At 52.8% G+C, this 15,915-nt stretch overlaps 5 protein-coding genes across 5 annotated transcripts; 3 read left to right on the forward strand and 2 right to left on the reverse strand.

The window, feature by feature from the left end:
- Nucleotides 1-18: 18 nt before the first annotated feature.
- Nucleotides 19-1,257, forward strand: LOZ57_005047 (uncharacterized protein; the record flags this gene model as incomplete). The annotated part of the gene is made up of 3 exons (XM_049254083.1): nucleotides 19-218; nucleotides 281-491; nucleotides 604-1,257. 3 exons carry the CDS (start codon nucleotides 19-21, stop codon nucleotides 1,255-1,257), a joined length of 1,065 nt encoding a protein of 354 aa, XP_049106930.1.
- Nucleotides 1,258-1,834: 577 nt separating this feature from the next.
- Nucleotides 1,835-2,689, forward strand: LOZ57_005048 (uncharacterized protein; the record flags this gene model as incomplete). The annotated part of the gene is made up of 1 exon (XM_049254084.1): nucleotides 1,835-2,689. One exon carries the CDS (start codon nucleotides 1,835-1,837, stop codon nucleotides 2,687-2,689), a length of 855 nt encoding a protein of 284 aa, XP_049106931.1.
- A 4,414-nt stretch (nucleotides 2,690-7,103) lies between these two features.
- LOZ57_005049 (uncharacterized protein) lies at nucleotides 7,104-10,333 on the forward strand (the record flags this gene model as incomplete). The annotated part of the gene is made up of 6 exons (XM_049254085.1): nucleotides 7,104-7,451; nucleotides 7,518-7,543; nucleotides 7,608-7,715; nucleotides 7,788-8,700; nucleotides 8,758-8,889; nucleotides 8,945-10,333. 6 exons carry the CDS (start codon nucleotides 7,104-7,106, stop codon nucleotides 10,331-10,333), a joined length of 2,916 nt encoding a protein of 971 aa, XP_049106932.1.
- Nucleotides 10,334-10,956: 623 nt separating this feature from the next.
- Nucleotides 10,957-12,749, reverse strand: ICL1 (isocitrate lyase 1; the record flags this gene model as incomplete). The annotated part of the gene is made up of 4 exons (XM_049254086.1): nucleotides 10,957-11,870; nucleotides 11,925-12,267; nucleotides 12,326-12,481; nucleotides 12,543-12,749. The coding sequence occupies 4 exons, from the start codon at nucleotides 12,747-12,749 to the stop codon at nucleotides 10,957-10,959; spliced, it is 1,620 nt and encodes a 539-aa protein (XP_049106933.1).
- Nucleotides 12,750-15,015: 2,266 nt separating this feature from the next.
- On the reverse strand, nucleotides 15,016-15,759 carry LOZ57_005051 (uncharacterized protein; the record flags this gene model as incomplete). The annotated part of the gene is made up of 1 exon (XM_049254087.1): nucleotides 15,016-15,759. The coding sequence occupies one exon, from the start codon at nucleotides 15,757-15,759 to the stop codon at nucleotides 15,016-15,018; it is 744 nt and encodes a 247-aa protein (XP_049106934.1).
- Nucleotides 15,760-15,915: the final 156 nt, after the last annotated feature.

Consider the following 15,915-nt stretch of genomic DNA (forward strand, 5'->3'; position numbering starts at 1 on the left):
CCTTCTCAGAATCTTACCATGCCGACATCGCCATTACCTGTGGATGTCGTGGCTCTCCCGCTTGCAAGCATAGGCGCTAAAATGCCGATCCCCCTATCGGCCGATGACGCCGATGGAGGCGGGACTGGCTCCGGGAACACCCACGATGGTAGCAGCTTCGAGGCGTCTGGTCAGAATCCTGTCGTCTCGAAGTTCTCTGCAGCGTTGTGCTGCTATCCGTACGCAAAATGTGTATTCGTTCAAGGACACAGCATGTCAGAAATTAACTTGCAACTCACAGGGTAGTCAAGCAGATCGCGCGGTGTGTGGATTTGAATACGCTCGATGCCCTTTCAAGAACATGCCGTGAGTTTCGCGAGATACTGTTGGCATCCCGGCAACAGCTAAAGCGGGAAACCCTACGTTGCCGGTTCGAAGCCTTAGACTTGGGAGCGGACCCAGCCTCAGAGGGCGTGTGGGACATTGACCACCCGATGTTCTCGGCTGGTAAAGTAGGTATTTGTGCAAGAGACATGGTGGGCAAATGCGCAAGGTGTTCATTCATAGTTTGCCGGGTATAGAAACTGAACTTGCTGTTTTGTTTGGGAAGCTAACTCGCCGTAGAATTGTGCCATGAAACCTCCCACTGCCTCAGTTTTGAAGGCCCGCCTGCGTCGCCTCTGCAACACCTGTCTGGGAGCACCATTATCTGAACACCTTACTTACCGAATATTGCCAGACCTTGATAGCCACTTTGTTCTTCCCGCATTTAGACCTCGCCCGAAACCTGCATGTTCATGCAACGAAACAGCATGGTTCTGCAAGCCCTGCGGGCAGGTTATACGCAGTGATGACACGGCATACATGCGCGTTTTCTCCTGGCGAACTCGATACAGCACTTATCTGGGGGGTGGTTTAGGTACAGGTATCGGTGACACCTGTCGGGGTGTCCAGTGTGGCCGAGAATCTACGTGCCTTGCTGCCAATGCAATGGAGGTTGAAATTGATTGCCAAGTTAATAATTGGAATGGAGAACATTCAGACTCCTCTTCCAGTGGAGATGACGACGGGCCCGGCTACTTACGACAGGAAATAATGGGGGTTGGTGGGGTCGTAAAAAATAAGATAAAGAAACGAGTCAGAGTTGGTGCGAGCGTCGAGGAACATGATGATGAGCGTGAAGCGTCGGAATACTTAAAAAGAGAGTGCACGGGAGAGGCGAGAAGCTGGTGTGGGTGGTGCTATCGGGTGGTACCAAGTCAGCTGGACCTCACCTGAAATGATTTCTACTGGACGATATAATGTCCGTCGGCTTGGGGCTGTCTGCCTTTACTCTTAATACTTAACTAATATGACGCCTAAGGTGATTAATATGAATGGCAATCATCACGGGAGGCGATTTTACTTTTGATACTGATGCTCACATTCCCGTAGCTCCCAGTGTCGTGATTGGGTGGCAGATTGTCGCCAGAAGAGGTGCAGCGACGGGCCGGAGGAAGCAATTCCAGCAGCGGACGGTTGCGACTGCCAGCTCCGAGAGTCGTCCATCCGGGGCCGTCAGGCCAAAGGGTTTCTTTCCTACTTCACAAGGAGCTTATCCGGCTTCTTGCGCTTTGCGTAGAAAGCCCTTCTCTTGGGATGGATCGTTCAAGCCCCGTCCCGCTTCCACTTGATATCGACGCGCTGCCTACTCTGTACAGGTAAAAGCATGTCTTCCCCTGCTATATGGAATACGTCCAGGCCTCGCACCTCGTTTGAAACCCTGCCGCTTGACATCATCTATGTGCTTGCCGACAATATCCCGAGCGACCGAGACCTCAATTCTCTTTTGCGATGCTGCAGAACCACCTACAACATGTTAAATCCGTACTTGTATCGACGCGACGCCAAGACCCCCCAGCCGAAGTCGCTCTGGTGGGCAGCGGAACGCGGCCCTGTGGAAACCTTGAGACTAGCAGTGAGGTTCGGGGCAGAAATCTGCCCTCGAAGAAGATGGGGTTCCCTGTCGCCGTTATCCAAAGCAATAGTTGCCACTGTTGAAAGGGTCCGTGATGAGCATCAGCACCATATGATGATGCAGGTGCTGCATTGTTTCCTTGATGTGGGTGCCTTCGAGTTCGAAGACCACGATTCAGTCAACGTTTCGTTGGCTACGCGGAGAAGAGACTTGGATGTGCTTTGGATCGTGCTTAAGAACCATAGGGGCCTCCGGTTGGCCGACATATTCCAGTCTGCCTGTCAAGTAGCTCGTTGTGTGCCCATGACCCAACAAGATTGTTTCGCTCTGGATATGCTGGTCAGGATTGGACTCACCTCAGACGGCGCACAATTACAGAAATTGCTCCGCAACGTCTTCCATTCTCCCTTCGACCAAGCGACGACGACGGTTCTGCTACTGCTTCTTGAGTATAGGAGCGAGGTTGCTGGTTTCGGGTTGCCCTGCGGGTCTTTAGTAAAGCACGCTCTAGGCTTGCCGTGCATGCTTGTGGTTCCTGTGTCCCGGAGCCTACAGGTCACAAGGTCGTTGTTGATGAACGGAGCGGATGCTACGGATCTACCTCGTCCTTTGCCCCAAGATATACACGAGCTTCTCGAGGAGGTGTCGAGCGCCTTGGCTGCACGGAATCCAGATCCGGGCGATGCAGAGAATCCAGGGGATACAGAGAATACAGAGACCATTTTCCCGGCCGATATGTTTGTGGGCAGTTGAATTGAGCATGTTCTGAGTTGGATCTGGAGCACTCCGTATATTATAGCATATATGAGTATTGAATACATACTAAAATTGTGTCCGGGCTCGAATCATTTTTTTTTTTTTGTTGGCATGTTTGTTACGATCAGTAAAACCTCCCCCTTTAAATCGCTGCCGCGCGAAGACGCCCAGGATGCTGTCCATCCCGAACTACGGCCGGCATAAGTTCTACCCGGCGAATCCCGGGAGGTCCTTGCCAATCGGTACCGAATTTTTGTCCAAATTGGCTGGGGCACGTCTTTGACGGTAGTTAGTTATGGTTTGCAAGAGATGACGAAGAACGTATGTAAATTGGAGGAGGTCGTCGCAAAAGCAGACCTATCGCACAAAGGCCACGTAATTCTTCGAACAGTCTGTAAAACATTCGAAATCCCAACCCCTAAAGGAGACCATGTCTGCTTGGTGCACACTCCTTCAGAGGCAGCCGTTCTGGCTATTCAGGAAACGGTTTGTAGACGAACGAATTCTCCTACTGCTACTTAAGGTGTACATCTGTTTTCTCCTTCTGGGTCTAGACTGTCTTCATCAAAAGTGCAACGTCATCCATGCAGGTGCGATGCCTGTTCATTGGCCAAATATGCAACAAAACTCACAACCCGTGGATTCGGCCATGTTGGAGGATTTTTTTCAACTCAGAGCTAGAAGAGCCAATCCATTACAAAATAGTAGACAACTCTGGTCGACACGTATATCGTCACCACAACGACTTCGGCCGACTAGAGAATATATTTAGCCTGCGGTGATCATTATTGGCTCTGGCCGCGCGGCACAGCATGCGGCAATACCGCCATCCAACCAAATCACTATAGCGCGGCAGAAGTCATGTATTCTGGGCAGAGGCCGGCAAACGAGCATGGACATATGGAGTCTATGGACACTTGTACGTAAATACAGGCTTACTACCCTCGATCCCCGACTGGAGGAATTCCAGACTTTTAGTGCTCCTGTCATCATAGCTCTGGGATATGATCCACCGCGAAGAACTATTCCAACAGGTCCCACGATGCGAAGGGCGGTTAAAGCGCACCCGGCGAAGAATAAGATGATCGCCTTACTCGGCCCCCCCTCCACCCAGAAGCAATAGCAAGATCCCGCGAGATACTGAGCTGCAAATGGCCCCAGAAAATAAAGCTTCATGGTGACAAGATGTGCGAGAACGCGGCAGAGCTTTTTTGGTGGCCCCTTTTTTGATGGGGATGGGCATGTCGATAGCTCTTGTTGCGTGGGGCAGCCAACGCTAATAAATTGCGATAGGCAAGTTTCTGTATGATGAGTTAATTCTCAATCGCATGCTTGCGGATGCAATTCCGGCTATCATGGAAGAGGATGAAAAGGAGAAGTTTATGTCATTTGCACAGTCAATGCGTATGTGGCACCCGAAGGAGAGAAAGACGGCGGGAGCATCCGTCTCTGCAGGTGGAATGAGCTCGCACTACCGCTTGACGTGTACTTTCAGAACCTAGATAGCTAGACAATACCCGACACCTCATCCCAATTTCTCGGCAGGGTTCTCCAAAGGCAGAGTTTTGCGACTTGGCGATCCGAAGGTATAGTTACAGATCGGCTCGACATCCGTTCAGGAAGAGAACGGCAAGTCCGCGAGCGGTGTCGACGTCGGACGTGGATCGGCGAGCGATTCCGCCATCCCGCGATCCCAGTGCATCCGTTGAGAAGCATTACTAGCTGATTAGCGAGCTCGAAGGATAAACAGGATCATCCTTTGCTACCGTTGACGAATGTCAGCGATGGGAAGCCGGTGCAGCATGCACGGACGGGCGGATGCTGGCGAAGCTCCCGCCTGCCGTGTCGGGCTCGAAGCTTTGGAGCCCATGGCGCAAGATCTTGGATTGTGAGCTATGTAGTTATGTAGGTGCCGTCTTGCCTTCACCGTAAGTGCAGCTGCTAAATAAAACAGATTGCCCTGTGGCCTCCCGCGGACTCGCGCGGGCAGCAGCGGTGAGGGAAGCGAGCGCCGCCACGGTGCCTGGCTGCACTGGACGCGGGGGAGGCTAGCTGCGGAAGGCGCGGAGGGCACATACCTCATACCTAGTAACTAGTTTCCCGCGGGCGTGACGAGGGAGTTGGCCGGGATCAAGGGCGCGAGGTTTGGCGAATTAACTAGCTGTTAGTTAACTAGTAGTAAGTTAGTTAGTTAGTTACTTGCCCGCCGGCAGCGCGTCGAATGGTGCAGGCGGGCATCGAAGGCTCAGCCGGGAGTGCGAGGACCAGTTCGCACCCCTGGTGTGCAGGCCACCCCCGGGGGTACGGACTTGACTGGTATGTAGTTCACTAGGTGGTCATTAGCCCATGGCGGGGGAGGCGACGACTCAGCCTTGATCGCTAGTGGTTGTTTATAGCACGCGGGCGATCTACGGCTAGACAGGAGCTTGTTTGCTGGCCTGGCGCGGTGTTGTGCGCGCTGTTGGGGTGCGGTTTACGAGCACGGCGAGCGCTGCAGCTGCGATGCGGTGGGCGAGCGACGCCTGCGTGTTGCCAAAATTAGCTGGGGGGGGAAGGGAAGGGGACGGGAGGGGGGCTGTCGACGAGACGAACGAGGTGCCAGTAGTAGAGAGTAGTCGGTATTTCGGAGAACGAACGACCTAACTAGGGGGAAAGACGGCTAGTGGGTTGACTAGTTAGTTAACTTAATAGGCGAGTGGATGGACGTTGTTTCAAGTGTGTGTTGCGTGGGACGGCACCACCACCACCACCGCCCTGCGTCGTCGTGCGGCGGTGGAGAGCGACGACAACGGCTCCTGGCGAGCAGATCAGCGTGCGCCCTATGGTGTGCGGTGGTAGTTAGCTACTTAGTCACGGATGTATGTAGCTGCAGACATCCCGCCATGCGTGCCTGCAGCCGTGCCGCCGGCGGCATCTGCGCGGGCGTGGGCGCAGCAAACCACTGGTCCTCAATCGCTGAAGGTTTTGCTGCAGAGTCAAAATGGCACGAACAATAATAACAATAATGTTTCTCGCATAGGGCCACGAGCTAAGAGGCTATGCTCCGCCGCGATGAATGGACGAGTATTCAATAATAATAATAATATTTATGAAGTCTTCAGGAAACGGGATTTGGATCCTTCAGCCACCCAGACGCCCCACGCCGTGGGCGCCTAATTGTGCCTTGAGTGCCGGCGAAGGATCCATGTCCCACCACTAGCTGGCGTAGGGACAAAGACAAGTAGTAACTACCACCTGTCACTTAGTACTGGCGGGCTGTCGGCCGTGACGTTTGACACCTGCTAGTCCCAAGTCGTGGTCTTCAGATAGGGTTAAGTCTGGGGCTTTGGGTGGAGCGGGCCGACACAGGGCTTGAACAGCGGAGCTTGACGACGGTGGGATGGACGCCGCAATAACAAACCGGTGCTCCTTACACACGCACACACATACATCCATCCATCCATCCTTCACTCCTCCATACGGGGAACGTACCGTGGGCGCCGCGATGCGCTCTCCAGCCGCTGCGCGCCCTGTCGCCGGCAGCGGCGGTTCTGGAAGGGTTCGACGGCTGAGGTAAGCACGCGCGGAAGAGAGAGAGACGCGGCTTGGCGGGCTATTTAAAGACAGCGCTAGGCCGCAGACGGCTAGGGGATGCTATTTTAGGGTACCACGTGATCTCCCGATTTAGGAACCGCGAACCAGACGAGACGGGCGTTTACGGCAATTCCCAAACAAACGCCGCGTCTGCGCCCGCTGCCCGATTCGGCAGGCAGACCACCGCCGCGCTCAACGACGGCGCTCGCTCGACGCGCAACATCACCCCATCTCGGCGCCGTCAACGACGCCCACGGAAGCACGAACAATCCAACGAGCTCCACGGACTATCTGCGGATACCCCATCGACTATCCACGAGTTCCCAAGACGCCATCCGCCGCCGCTCCGCCCCAAGCCGTCTGCCTGCCGCTCCACACGCCTGGTCGTTTCTCCTCCACTCCTCGAGCTTGTCCGCAACGAGCCTTCGTCGACACCATACCCCCCCCCCGGCAGACACGTTCGGCCAAGACGTGCCACAGCATTCCCCCTGCCGGCCTGGCGAGGCGGGCGTCGTGTGATTGGCGCAGCGCTGGCAGACGTGCAGAAAGCCACTCAGCCTCTGGACCTGCGGCTAAACTAGTCTGCTCGGCGATCACCCAGCGACTGTTTGGCGTCGTGCCTTTCTGCTCTGCCTTTTTTGCTTTTTCCGCGATGGGGCTTCTATTTTTGCACCCTGCAGCCGGTGCTGCTGTCAAGCTGCCCGGACATGCCAGTTGAACACAGAATACAACGCTTGACGTTTATTTAATATCCCATGGCTCGCCTCCACGTCTCCACTGCTTCTGCCCTGGCTAGCTCTGCCTTCACCATCTTCCTGGCTTCGCATCTCCTCGCACCATGGCTACCACCCGGGCTTCCTCCACGCGACCCGACCAAGTGACCTGGGACCGCTCGATGACGCCCATGCTCGACTTCCAGCTCGCCTCTGCAAATGCTCACTTCGGCCTCCAATCGCTCCCGCTCTCACGATCCCACTGGGACATGCCCAACGCCCCGCGCACCCTGCCGACCCAGCCCGAGCCCGTCCCCGCCACAGTCCCCAAGGATATCGCGTTGACCGTCCGGCGAGAGAGGGAATTGCTCGATGCTGCCGGCCCCGTTACATATACGCCTGCGACACACCGTGTCAGCAAGGCGAAAAAGGGAAAACGCGTGCATTTGTGCCAGTTTCCTGGCTGCAATAAGGTGGGTGGAGAAACAGCTACCCCGGCATTGAGAATAGGACAGCCAATTGACACTTTTCTATTACAGATCTTCACAAGAGCGGAGCATAGGCGGTATGCATTCTACATAGTCTGATCTTGTTTCCCTCTGATAAGTGTGTTGACAATTGGATTGCAGACGACACGAACTGAACCACAACCCCCAAGCGTCGTTCGTGTGCTCCGTCGAAGGCTGCGGAAAAGGATTTCATAGAAACGATTTACTGGCGCGTCATATGGAAAAGCAGTATGTTTTTTTCCTTTATCCAGCCCGCTCTTACCCAAAAAAACGCGTCCATTAACGCGACATTCGTTACAGCAACGACCCCCAACCACGCCAGCCTAGAGCATCGCCCCGCCGAAGAAAAAATAGCCATACCTCGACCGTCTCCGGCAGAACCGCCTCCAACCCTCCTCCCATTTCCGACCCTCGATTGACTCCTGTTTCTCTCTCCGTCTCGAGTGCAACGTCCTCAATCGCTCCGCCTGCTTCGGTGGCCCCAACGTACGGAGGAAATTTCACACCCTCCTTCTGGGACCAAGCCAGCAGGCCCCTCGAGAAACCACAGCCCGTCCCACAAACCCCCTACACCCACATTGACGAACTCGTCCCGTTCCCTTCTCCTGGCAGTTCGCGCTCCTCCTCCTCCAACAGCAGCCCCTTCCAACTTCCCTCCCAATTCCCCGAAGCCGTGTTCGCCCAGCAACTCACCTCCTCCCCGCCCCTCATCGCCTCAACCTTTCCGGAATGGACCTCTCTCGAAGCGGTTGTTTCACAGCACCCCCAAATGATGTTACCGACCGTGCCTACGACCGCCGCGCCGTTCGAAGCTAATGTCCCCCAGACAGTAGGTGAACCTTCCCTTATCTATTCGACCCCCCACCGGAAGGTTGTTGACGGATCGCCAGCCGTTCCAGTACCCCTCTCCAGCCTGGATGGAGTCGAGTGGTTTGCTTTACGACGAGAGCTTGCTGCTGCCCCCGGTGTCATTTCAGGCAATGGCGGCATGGCAATAATCGACCTGGCGAAGTGGCAAGATTGTTTAGAGTGTTATTGGCTGTATTTTCATCCGTTGTTTCCCATTGTGCATCGCGCTTCATTTTTTGCTACGAAACCGAGTCCCTTGATGACTGGTGCTATGGTCGCAATTGGTTCGCAGTACGATCAGAGGCCGAATTCGAAGGAGTATTCACTGGCTTTGCTGGAGGCGTGTCAAAAGATTCTGTCAAAGGTACGGTATTTCATAATCTTGCTTGGAGTCTACTGGATATGCTAACACGTCATACAGCGAGCGCCTATTACTAGCCGTTCGCGAACTTCCGACATTCAAGCGGTGTTTTTGCTAGAGATGCTGTCCAAGTATCGATCAAGGAGAGCGGATATTAAGATTTCCCATCGACTAAGAAGCTTGTATGGCAGTGTAAGTATTAAAACTTATGATCTGTCATAAGCTCTTTCTGACATCTAGCCTACAGTTTATCCAAGATGGCCACTGGGCTTCTCAAAATCCGCTCGCCGCATACCACAGTCTCCCCCCAAACCCCAGCATCGAGGACCTCAGAAACGCGAATAAATTCTGGGCCGAACACGAAACTCGACGCAGGGTTTTGCAAGCCGCCTTTATCCTCGAAGTTCAGCAATCACTCTTTTTCCAGCAACCTTTAGCCACATTTCTCCGGTCGAACTCCGAGCCGACCATCCGAGATTATCGAATCTCGGAGAAGGTCGATCTGCCGTTTCCATGTAGCGCCGATCTCTGGGAGTGCAGCGACATCACGCAGTGGGTGAAGCTTGCAAATGATTACGAGGCGATGTTGTTGTCCGGAGCGAGAGACCGCGTGATTCAATCTGCCAGCTTTCCGACGATCGACGTGGATCCATTCCAAGCAAGCCTTATCTTCTGCCAAACTCTACCGAATACCAATGATCTGGAAGATGCAATGGAAGTGTTTGTTAAGAAGATCACTGAAAAGCCAGCCTCTGACGGGATTGGTGGAGTATCTCACACCGGACCGTCCTACATTCGGTTTATGTACCATGTGCTTTTGGCAGCAAAGCATGTACCTGTCCAAGCCCTGTTGACCGTTAGCGGAGAATCGTGGCTTTTCAGTCGCAAGGTCTCTGAAGCCGAGTTCCGTGCATCAACTGAGAAGATGCAGGCCTGGATCTCGAACCAAGCCGAAGCTAAACGGGCGCTATGGCATGCTATCAACGCTCTTCAATATGCAATTGAGGCCGATGATCCGAATTTGCCCATACAGGCACGGCGCCAGATGAGTACGGACCAGCAAGCAAATACCCAGATTCCAACTAATTATCCGAATTCACGCTGTCCCAGCGATGGCACCCATGACAACCCTCCTGCAATCACTGATACTTCGGCAACTTCTCCCCGTTTTTTCACGAGCCCTCTCACCATGCTCCAGGCAAACTGGGCCCTATACATTTGCACTTTAATATGCCAGACCTACGAAAACAGCATCCCTTCTTCTTCCGATCCCCAATCTTCGATCTCTGTACACCAATATATTACCACTTTTCTCTCTTCATATTCTTCACTCCAAAACTTTCTCGACTGCACGACCGTCCCGACTCACCATGATTTGAGACCTGTCTTGGAGCACATTCGCGCCATCATTGCCAGAAACTCAAGCGGTAGCTTGAGTGGCGCCGGGTTGCTGAATGAAGCCGGACGGGTGTTGATGAGGTTGATCGAGGGCGGCAGGCAGCAAGGGCAACAGCAACAGCCGCAGCCACAACAGCGGCAGCAGCAGGCGCGGGATTTGCAGCATTTTTATCAGCATAGGCATCAGCATACGCATACGCATCAGCATCAGCATCAGCAAGCGTGGGAGTTCTATTGACTTTTTATTTGTGCTATTTTTGGGAATATAGACACGATTGAATGATCTTGGGATTGGATGGATGGAGCCTTATGGAAAAAGGCGATCTTTCTTGATTTTCGGAGGATTTGGGTGTACTCGCCAAAGGAGTTTTGCTTTTGGTAGACCTTTTTTGTCTTGATCTTTCCTTCTTGCTTCTTTTCTTCTTGCTTTTTTATGCCGCTGGGTTTACTTTCTTGGTATTCCTTTCACTCAACAGTTATTTCTTCCTTTCTCGAGTATTTTGTGACAATACTAGACCGTTTCTCTCTGCATTGTCTTGCCTTCTGTCTTCGCTCCGTGGCGGACTTTTGCTCTCCTCTCTCCCCATGGACTGCTTTGGAATATCGGGCGTTTGGGATATTGTACTGTATTTACAGTTTGATGCTTCCGTGCATGGCAAGGCTGGGAATAGAATAAGTATCAAAAGATGGCATTCTTTTTTATCCTGTATGCAGAACAAAAGAAATAAAATAATAGATACACGAAGGAGGATATTCGAACAGTATCAGGAGACGCAAACTCCAATCATCTCCCGGAAAATCTATCCCGCTGCAGGCGTAGAAAACAATAGATCGAAAAAAAGGATAAAAAATAGAGGATGTTTATTTAAACTGGTCCTCCGTGACTCCCTTACCCATGGCACTTGTGCTGCTCACGCCACCAGTGACCATCTTCAGCAGCTCATCCACATAATTCGCTCCACTCCACTTCTGATGCGTCACGACGTCCACACCGCCCTCCATCTCAGGCTCCTGCACCAGCTCGCCGTACGCACGCATGCCCTGCGTCGCATACGCGCGCGCGAACTGGTCCGAGATCAGCGCGGTGGTGTGCAGCCCCGCCAGCGTGATGAACTGCCAGCAGTAGCCCAGCGCGCCCAGGCGCGAGATGTACGTCTCCTGCTCGTCGCGCGGCATCGCCGTCTTCCAGTTGAACGACGGCGAGAGGTTGTAGGCGAGCTTCTGCTCCGGCCACACCGCGTGCACGCCGTCCGCGAACTCCTTCGCCTGCGCGTAGTCCGGCAGCTTGCTTTCCATCCAGATTAGGTCGGCGAAGGGCGCGAAGGCGATGGCGCGGTTGACGGCGCATTGGCAGCCGCCCTGGTAGCGGTAGTAGCCTTCGCGAGTCCGAGGCGCGTCCCAGTCCCAGTAGACAGAGGCGCCGAGGATTTTGGCCGCGATTGCGCGCGCTTCGGTGTTGTTCTTTCCACGGATGTCGCGGAGGAAGCCGTCGATTGCGGATTGTTTGTTGGTGATCGAGGGTGTGGCATTGATTTGGTCAATGACAGCTTCTTGGAAGCGCTTGAGGCCGGCTTTGGCGGTCCAGTCGTCTTCGATGGCCTGAAGTTCGGCGCCGTTCTTGCCTGCGCGCTCGGCGGCAATCATGAGGTCGTTAAGTGGTGGGAGAGATGCATTTGTGGATCCCACGACGAAGGCGTGGTCTCGAGGATCGATGGTGGAAGTGATGAGAGTGGCAGCCTCAGAGTCAGTTCTGGCGATTGCGAGAAGGTCGGTTCCTGGATGAATGTCAGTCAGATTGCCGCCTAGGAATTAGGCACGATGTAGCTTACCCATGATATCAGCTTGAGCACGGATAGCAACCAGCCGGTTGATATGTTCACTGATTGGTACCAGAACCTTGCCAGCCATGTGTCCGCACTTCTTCGTTCCCGGAGCCTGATCCTCGATATGGATACCAGCGGCTCCTCGCTCGATAAAGAGTTTTGTCAACTTCATGATAGCAGTAAGGCCACCATGTCCAGTATCAGCGTCTGCGATGATAGGTGCGAGGTAATCGATATTAGGAAGAGACGAGCGATCCTTTTTGGCGCTGCGGAGCCTCTCCTCACGCTGTTTTCGATCGTGGAAAAGCTGGGCCAACCATAATTGATTGACTTTGTTGGGCACGGTGTTCTATTTTATATGTCAGTGCCGGTCTACTTTCGCCGGTTCTGCGCCAGGCAAAGCTTACCATGGGGTAATCAGCAAGATCTGGGGATGGCTCGTCCGTAGACGAAGCAGTAGACGAACTTTGCCAGCCGGAAACATAAACAGTGTCGAGATATTTGACCATCTGGGTGAGCATGGTGGGCTCGAGACAGCCATAAGTGAAACTAGCGGTTTTCGTCTACATTCAAATTCACCCATCAGTGTGAGGGTCTCGAGGGAGAGGAGAGATGTAAACGTACCTGGAACTTTTCCTCCACGATCTTCCATAATTTTTTGCTTTGCACATTCGAGGGGTAGTCAATGGTTAAAGTTCCTCGCTTTGCAACAATCTGCTCTGCAGTGAATGGGCGTTTGGTATGTCGCCATCTTGAGTCTTTCCACCACTGTTTGACGGCCTCAACATCCTCCCAGTATTTCTGTTCTTCCTGCTCAATCGACAGCGGCATTTTTACAGATGATTTCAAGGGAAGGATATTTCAAGGAAAATATGTGAAAAGGGCTTAAGATCGGATTATATTTTTTCGGTAGGTACAGGGGTCAGTGGCGACGTCACTGGATAAAAAGATAGAAAACTCTCAGCCAATTGAAGCTTCTGGAAGCTAGGGATGTGCAAAGCTCGTCCAGCTCTCGAGGGTTTGAAGGTAAGAAGGAATCGACAGAAAGCTCAGTAGGGAAAGGAGCTGGAGAAGGTAATGCATACATATAGCCTGCGGAGTGGCATCCGCATGAGTCAACGGATTTTCTCCAGAAACAATCATGCGCCAGTAGCCAGTTCCCCCGAGGCACAAACTGGTACAAACTTGGCATAACTCTATCATTTTCAGGTGGCCACAGTTAAGGGATCGCAAGGGGTCCGGCGGAAGATGGACAATTGACGCTGGTACGGCGGCCAGCGTCCGAACTGGGTCCAGGAGCAAATACTGCGATTGGAAGAAAGTGTCCGCCCTAGAGGCAGGGCCCAGAACTTCCACGCAAATTGCGGACGCCAGGCAAAGCTTAGACGGGTTCATTCTGGCTTCTTTCTGCGATCTGGAAACTGGCCGGTGTGTGGCTCCTGGCTGAACCCTCGGTCCAATGGAACATAGCGCCGTGGAGAGATTCCGCCTGCGTGGTCTTCTGGCGATAATAATGGACGGTTCATTGTTGCTTAAAGCCATCGTTCCCTACTATCGCTCAATCGCGGATCGCTCATAATGCTTGTTAGCCACCACCGCCGCTGCCCGTCGTCGTCGTCAAGGTTGTTTTGAATCTCGTTTCTTCTGATCTCGGCCATTGGGAAGCTTATGTCATCACAGCCATCGTGGCAAAATGGGCCCAATAGGGACTAGCGCTGCGGACAGCACCCGAGCAAGACAAACAGTGCAAACGCATGTGAACCATACTTCTCACATGACGCGCGCTTTCGCCGCCTGTTGCGGCGTCTTGTATTTGCGTGCCGGAGACTGCCCGAGTCGACGTGTCTTCGGATGCGGCGTGTATCAGAACGAATGCCTCGGCTGCAGAGCATCAAAGGATTATTGACTATCTTACCTCCGGCTTCTGTATGAAGTGTCGGACCATTCTGTGCCGTTTGATGGTTTTGGGATAAGAAGGTTAGGAAAAGCAAAGTGACTAACGACTCCGTAGTTGCCTGGGGCTTGAAAGTAGCGGCACTTGAGCCAATGGACATGCATCTCCTGAAACGAGAAGCGCCGCGCTTGTAGCGCGGGTTCAGTCAGAATCTACGGGGTACGGAGTACACTGCCAGAAACATCCAAGGCGCCCATGATGATAATTGCACCTCGTTCCTTGGGGGACGAGGATATTGCAGAGTGGCATTCCGACGACGAAACTACTTTAATGCTATAGTTTTTTGCAGTCTTCCAAAGCCACTTTCGTTTAATAATACCCGGAGAGCTTCATAGAAACCCAGCATTGATTTGTTCGGTTGTCTTGGCATCAATGTGACCCTAAATTTTGGGAATTCAACAAGTCCAACTTTCAATTCGCGGGATCACGATATTCGGCTACGGTAGTTGTGAGAATAGTAGCTTGGCATCATGGCTACGTCCTAGGTTACCACCGCTCTGTAGCGAGTTGCGAAGGAAGATCATTCGATCTTCTATTCAGGTACTGCTGTCGAAGTAGGGGCTCAGTCTCTTACCCGTATACGTTTCGTGCTTTCTCGTTATTGTTGACTGAAAACACCAAGAACGCATTGCATTTCAGCTCTGCCCTTTCGTTCGATGAGATAATACTGCATGAGTTTGGCAGGTCCAGGCTTACTTTGGAAGCTTCCCCATTGGAATGTTTACTATGAGTGTTCCATATTGGATTGACACAACACTTCTCAAACGGAAGTAGAGACCTCGCACCTCTTCATAGTACCGAGTACTAACTGCTCGAGCAAAAAACAGCTGGTCAACAACAATTACACGCTATATCACAACTTTCAACTATATCGAGGCTACGATGGGTTGCTTTATGGATAGACCCACTACCCGGAAGCTTCGGCGCTATGCTTGGTGTGTTGACATTGGCAGGCTGTAATCAATTTCAATTAAATGGAATGGATGCGAATAGCATTTCAAACCATGGCGACTTGGTGTAGAGTACAGTCCTCCATATTCTTCCCGTGCCAACCTATATGAATAGCAAGATTAAGGCTAAATTCCGTATACGGCCAAAGATGTCCACTGAGGAAGGAAGTTTAGGAAGGGGCCAATAAGAAGACTACTTTATTTTATTTGCCAGCCTTTTTTGGCATTCCTCAATGACCTCTCTCTGGTCAGCCCGATTGCATTCCCCAAAGAGATCAATCTCCTTACTCTTCAACGCGTGAAGAACCGACATAATATCCTCAACCGCTAGAACGCGAAGAGGCGGTGGCGCGATAGAGTATCCAATAAAATAGATCTGCACCGTAACACTCCTCAACGACGGCAGCCCCGTTATCATATGTCTAGCCTGAGTTTTCAAATCTGTATCCGCAATCCGAATACTCTCCTCCGACAAACGAGTGCTGCTTAGCATCACCGCGAATCTCCAATGGAAATGTCGAATCTGCTGCACTGCCGTCGCGTTCCTCTTTTCCATCTGCAGCAGCGCCTCGTCGAGGCCCAGATGCGACAGACCGGTGTACAAGCTGCACTGGGTGTAGAGGATCTCGAACACCTCGTCGTAGAGAAGTTTGTTGACGCGCATCAGCTGCGTCATGCGCTCTGAGCCCCAGAACAATCCCGGTGTGGGGTGCTGGTGGCATTCTTGGAGGCTGGCCAGTATTGAAGGGGAGAAGACGCAGAGCAGCGGCCGCTTGCGCGGGATGCCATATTCATAGGGAAGCGGAAAGTCATGGGCGCTGGCGATCAGCACATAGAGAATGATCTGGTGGCGGAGCTCGAGCGGTAGGTTGAGGAGATGGGCCCGAGAGTGCTCCGGGAAGGGGTAATAGATCTGGGGCGGAACAGAGAAGTCCATGGCTTATAGAATGCCCTTGAGCTGTTTTTCGAAAATATAAAAATCGAGGCCGGCATTGGTAATGGAAGCTGGGTACACAGCTTTGTTGCGGGGTGAAATATTAATAACTACATAGCCTAGTTACCCCTGTTCGAAAGAAACAAAGAGTTGTCCAAC

The sequence above is a fragment of the Ophidiomyces ophidiicola genome (assembly GCF_022830035.1).
Source record: "Ophidiomyces ophidiicola strain CBS 122913 chromosome Unknown scaffold_23, whole genome shotgun sequence".
Lineage (NCBI taxonomy): Eukaryota > Fungi > Ascomycota > Eurotiomycetes > Onygenales > Onygenaceae > Ophidiomyces > Ophidiomyces ophidiicola.